The following is a 6,287-nucleotide window of genomic DNA, read 5'->3' as shown; positions in this document are numbered from 1 at the left end:
CTTGAGCTATATTTAAAAAACATCCGACAATTTGAGTGTATACCGTAAATGTAATGATGTGTTTTCTATAGTGTTTCATTGTCGAGCGCAGGAACATTTAGTTAAGGGAAAATAAAACGTTACGTCACAACGTTACGTTAAAACATGATGTCAAAAAAGTAACTTCAGAAACACTATTTAGTGCGGTTTTTTATAAAAGTTTTAGCTTCCGATCTAAGTATTACTTAGATTACACTACACAATTGCCTTACCTGGATTCATTTGGCCAAAATTGCTTTTTGAGAGGTCTTGGCGTTGGCCCATGTTCACAGAGAAAATTGAGGAAAAAGACTTTCGGAAGGGCGATGCATTTTAATGTTTATCGAGTTTAAAATGGCAAAAACTGTGGTATTATATTGTTTGTTATAAAGTTGTTGTTATAAAGTTATAGATTCGACAATGAACGTCGTTTTTATTATTAACATTAAGAAAAACATTTGCGAGCAGGACAAAAAATCACCTTCATATTGTTTTACTTTCCAACACTTTTATCCTGTTATCTTAGGAGTGCGATAAATTGCACGGCTTCCTGGCAAAAAATATTTCCTGAAAATGAGCTAAGGTGTTATAATGAAATCGGAAATTTCGCATAATTTCAAAAAACGTGCTAGATGAGAAAATTGGTCCACTGTCCGAAAACATAACCCAGCGCTCAACTGTACGTGTCTATTGATATAATCTATATTAGTAAAAATCAAAATTGATAAATGCAACTAAACAACGTTTGTCACAATATTTGGCAGTTTTTCTTTTTTGTCTTCTTTTTCGCCCTGAGATGTTCCAAGGCGATTTTTCCTATTTGTTCGAAGGCTTCTTGTACGCCCTCTCCCGTTAGTGACGAGCATTCCACGTATTTCGCCGCACCGATCTCTTCCGCCATCTGCCGGCCTTCTTCAGAACTAAAAAATAAATATTTGGTTAGACTGTCACAAAACGAATATAATATCTTACAAGCTATACGTACAATTAAATACATGTTGTACCATGTGTTGTACACTCCAGTCAGTCTGGTAATAAAGCTGTTTATTTATTACGATAGCTAATCGTAGGTTTATTATAATGCTGTCCTGTATCTTGTTCACCCGAGTACACCCCATCAATGTGGTACGCCCTTTAACAATTCTGGTACACCCTGGGGTGTACAATACACCCGGTTGAAAAGCACTGAATTAGACCGTTAATCCTAATCCCATAAAACGACAGAAAATTTAGGAAAGGGATTTCTTTCTATTTACTTCCACCATTATATAAGAAATCGCAGTATGTCACAAACAAACAAAAGATTTAGGTAAAATCGTGCTAATCCAAATGCAATAAAATTCGTTAAACCGGATAATTATTAAGAGTGGAGCGAAAATGATTACCACTTATACCATGGTTGTAAGACACAATGGCCGAATATTTGCGCACAACAATGTTTCAATTTTACGCTTTAAAGTTCTCCAACATTCTTTGTTTTTTATTGATATAAAATTTGGGGTGGCAGTTTATATTGGTTAAGACTTGTTGAATGCTGGTTAATTTGTCTTAAGTTATACAGGGGCTTAACTTACCTCATTCAAATAGAGAACATTAACTTCTCGTTTATTACTCGTTACACACAATTTTACGTTTACTGAAGAACTTGTACACCTCAGTCCACGCAATGCGCTAAACTTATAGAAGCATACACCTTGTTGTACTGCAAAAAGCTAATTACCGTTTTTTATTGATATAAAATTTGGGGTAGGCCTTGTTGGATGTCGGTTAATTTGTCTTGAGTTTTACAGGGGCCTTTACCTCATTTAAATAAAGAACATTAACTGGTCGTTTATTACACAATATATTTGGAACTAGCTCACGTGATAGGTTTTATGCCCTTCTTTTCCAACTCATCGATTGTGGCTTGGTCGGTTCTTAGGTCGATTTTGTTGGCGACCAGCACGATGGGCACTAGTGGGCAGTGGTGCTCTAGTTCGGGTTTCCAGTAAGTCTTAACGTTGCTGAAGAGGTCGCGGTTTTCGACGGAGAAGCACAGAATAAAAGCGTCGGTTTGCGGATACGAAAGCGGCCTCAATCTATAGTGTGTTGAAGAAGATAACCTTTTTCGATTTTGAAAACAACAACAAAATGTACGTCCAAGTCAAGTCATTAGAAAAACATAGTTTGTTATAACAGTGACCTAAGTGCATTCAAGCAAGTGATTAACTGGTAAATTGGGGTGGACAAGGGAATGCTTATTTTAAAAGGCGGTTATGGGTTCGAAAAATAAACCTACCTGTGATAGTCCTCACCGCCACCAGTATCGAATAGACCGTGTTTCAGTACGTACTCGTCCTTTTCAACTCCGTAGTCGTAATTGTCGAAAACAGTGGGCACATACTCGTGTGGATATTTCCCGGTCGTGTACCGAATAAGGAGACATGTCTTGCCCACAGCGCCATCACCAACCGTAACCAGTTTAATGCTGTACACAGGCTAAAAATAAACGGTTCATTTTACCGGGTATCGGCCAAACACAGAATGCAATATTTCAGGAAGTTATAGGCCCAGTTGGTGTGGCTTAGAATTTTTATATTGTCTCAGCGTGGTTCCGGCCCGCATGCCAAATGCGGTCCTGGAAGTGCCTGTCAAACTATATTTAAACGAAAGATTTTTTGCGCTTGGCGCGTATATTCTTCGTTTTATAGTATGTTATGGCACGGCAGTGTTTTCCCATTTTCTTTGTGTTAACAGCCTAGCGTTGTGTGAACTTAGACTCCCTGCAAAATCCATTTCTACCAAAATATGTCTAAATTTTCTATTCACATTTGTAATATGGCTATTGTATCATGAGTAACATTTATCAAAATTTCAAAACAAGCACCGTGTGCCATCACCAACCGTTACCAATGTGCTGTACACAGGCTAAAAATAAACGGTTTATTTTACCGGGTAGGCTATAGACCCGACACAGAATGCAATAGTTCAGGAAGTTATGTCCTTATTTAGATTACGTTTTACACAATCTTTGTATTTGCATACACTATTAAGCACTCAAACATTTTTTAACAGGGAAAACTTTATAAGCGTAGAACAGGGTTTCTTATACCTTTCAAGCCGCGGCAATCCGGTGCCAAAACAGCGGCGCACTATAACCGCCATGCAGACTATAGGGCCAACCTAAAACGGCCGATGCCTGACCTACGGTCCCGATCGTCCCATACCCTTTACCTACCGTTTTAATCGTTATTTAGGCCTTATTCCGATGATTTTAGGTGGTATTCCGACAGGTTATAGCCTTATAGGTCTTATTCAGGTGATTTAGATCTTATTCTGTCGTGGGCATTATTTAGTATTTTCCTTTGTTATGTTTGTCTTAATACTATGGCATTATAGATTATTTTGCTTTAGATATTGGTGCTTTGTAGGTCTTATTGTGTGTTCCTGTTACAATGTACTGTAAAACTTTTAAGGTTTACTAACAACCAAATTGTTTTTTACACTGCTACTTTCTGTCCTTCTCAGTGCATATACTTCTGGTTTTGTTTAATAGCAGGCGGCATCTTTAATACTTATTTGTGGTTGGCCTTGTATAGTACACCACCAATTCTGTATCTTAAGTTCGCACATAAACTAGACTGGCGAAAAGTAATCAAAAGCTTGGTTTGAAAGCCAACTCTTTCACTTACTGATGTTTTCATGTGACTAGCACATATTCGCTTTCTGTGCAGGCTACAGCTTAACATCGCTTTATTTAAGCAGGATTTCTATCCTTTTTGTTTGCAAAATCGGTATAGGACTTCGATTCTTTCTATTTAGAGCTTCCATAATATATGATCTTACAGAGTTGTATCTCTCACTAGTGATAACACAACTAGTTGTACACAATCATATAAACAGTTAGCTTACTACGAAAGATACAAACACATGTGTGTTTACCAACTGTGGTCTAGGGCTAGGCCTTCTGAAGCTGCTTCTTGAAAACGATTAGGGGGCTTACTGCGATGGTTTTCTATGTACACTTAGCTTACACTACGAATTTTGCAAACAACAAGAAAAGGGCATTATAACTTGGAAATACCACATTAAATGACCAATCGAAAAAATATTCTAAGTGAATTGCCCATAGTTACCTTTTTAGTTGTTTGATCCATTATCACAGAACTACTTTATGTATTTCAAAGTTCTTATGTCTATTGCTGCCACAAACATTTCAAGTATAATCGTCGGTTTGAATTCAAGAACAGTGTTAAACCCAGCGAGAAATCTAAGTACAAACCGAAAGCTTGACAAATGTTCTACCTAGCTGTACTTCTACAGCACAGTAGTTGCTGTCTACGGCCTGCGCTGTAGGGAAGTTGTTTACCCAGCAACCAGCGTGCCTTCAAAATGACGTCATATAGACTCGACGTAGCCCAAGTCAAAATACGACAGGCAGTACCATTGTGCTGCCGCATTTGTAACGTTAGGTGTGTGATTGATGTCCATGATGTACTTCTCTTAAACGTTGTTGGGTTGCTGTTTTACGGCCGTTACTTAGCAATGCTAAAAAGCGACATGGCCGATTTTTAACCAAAATGTGCCTATACTTAATTGTATGCTAGTAAAACAGTACTAACAGTTTACACAGATAGGTTTTTGTGCATTCTTCAAATAATGGTCCCCAGGAGTCGGCTAAAATTCCACGGAAAAAACATTAAAATCTCGCATGTTTTTCTTTTAAGAAGAAGATATGTTTACCAAACAAAAGTAGCGTGTTAATTTTCCGTTACGACCCACAAAAACCTCCCGGCCAATTTTTACGAAGACTTTTTCAGGGCTTACAGTACTAAACGATCATTACAAAAAAATGTAATTAATTTGAAATGCTAAGTAGATGGATCTTTGCTACGAAAAAATTGGCTTACGTCATATCATTTGAACACAGCTAAATTGTTTGTTGGATCAGGCCAGAGGTTCAAGCAGTTGTTTGTTGCAAAGTTTCATAGTCTGGTAAATACCATAATATTAAACCTCGGTAACGCCGGGTATTTTTTAGTGAATCAAATATGCCTAAAAACTAAAATGTTTAAAACATAAAAGCTTGCGGTTGTAATTAGACGTAATATGACTTTTAAAACCCATACAGAAGAAGGTAGGGCTTTATGAACGCTTTAAATAAATCGGTATTCAATTTAAATCTTTAGCAAGATTCAAATTGTTTAATCAAAGTACATTTCTAAACTAAATTGTTGTCTATCATTTGAAGCGTTGCACTAGAATAAATGTATATCAAACGAAACGGTATGCTTTTTATTTTATTGAAAACTCCAAATAAGTCACAAAGTGCACGCTATTGTGTAACATACGTGTTGTCACAATAGACCAAATGTGCAATAAAATATAAATACCTAGACATGTTTATAGTCGCCCATTATAAGGCGACTGTTTGGCTCTCTTGCACACCTTAGGTTTCTTAGTTTCAAGTCTTTCAGTGTTTTTCCAAGGTACAACATGCGGGTTGATCGTTATGCTTGGTTGCCCATCCATTTTTTATTTCATTTTTTGTTTTTTAACGCAAACAATTAATTTTTTTCAAACCAAAAACCTATGCGACCAAACCATTTGATGTATTGTATTCTAACGTTCGAGTCTTAATACACAGGCGTCGCATAAAGATTAAACACTGAAAATGTGATTAACTTTGCCGAAGATAGTTCCAATGTCCACCGCTAGACTGCAGCACATGTACGCCCATTGGTTAAATAAGACCAAGCGTTTGTCACAACATTCCACAGTTTTTCCTTTTTGTCGGCTTTTTCGTCCTGAGATGTTCCAAGGCGATTTTTCCTATTTGTTCGAAGGCTTCTTGTACGCCCTCTCCCGTTAGTGACGAGCATTCAACGTATTTCGCCGCACCGATTTCTTCCGCTATCTGACGGCCTTTTGCGGTTCTAATTTAAAGACAAAAAACGTATTTTAAAAGATCGATTGTTTGCCGGTTTGATAGCAATAACGGCATATCTACGTCTTTAGTTCAAAGCGTTTACTTCAAGAAAACAGATTTTCAGAAATAAGGACACAAAGTTGTGTCAAAGCGTACTGTCATGAGACAGTGATTTCCCATTTTGTCTCGATACGATCTGATAGCATCCGGCAACTTGCCAACTTTTAACCTTGCGCGATATTAAACAAATTGCGAGTTTTTTTAATATAAAAAAAATTGCGAGCGTGGCGGTTAAACTTTCTTAGATCGATTTTGTTGGCGACCACCACGATGGGCACTAGGGGGCAGTTGTGCTCCAGTT

At 37.4% G+C, this 6,287-nt stretch overlaps 1 protein-coding gene across 1 annotated transcript; it reads right to left on the bottom strand.

The window, feature by feature from the left end:
* Positions 1-592: 592 nt before the first annotated feature.
* LOC146133670 (cdc42 homolog) lies at positions 593-4,338 on the bottom strand. Its single transcript, XM_083396486.1, has 4 exons — positions 4,134-4,338; positions 2,297-2,496; positions 1,881-2,096; positions 593-938 (listed from the first exon to the last, which is right to left on the bottom strand). The coding sequence occupies exons 1-4, from the start codon at positions 4,152-4,154 to the stop codon at positions 767-769; spliced, it is 609 nt and encodes a 202-aa protein (XP_083252612.1). The 5' UTR covers positions 4,155-4,338; the 3' UTR covers positions 593-766.
* Positions 4,339-6,287: the final 1,949 nt, after the last annotated feature.

This window comes from Ascidiella aspersa, chromosome 9 (genome assembly GCF_963924565.1).
Source record: "Ascidiella aspersa chromosome 9, kaAscAspe10.2, whole genome shotgun sequence".
Taxonomy (NCBI): Eukaryota; Metazoa; Chordata; class Ascidiacea; order Phlebobranchia; family Ascidiidae; genus Ascidiella; species Ascidiella aspersa.
Note: the sequence above shows the minus strand (reverse complement) of the source record. Positions and strands in the feature narration are given on the sequence as shown.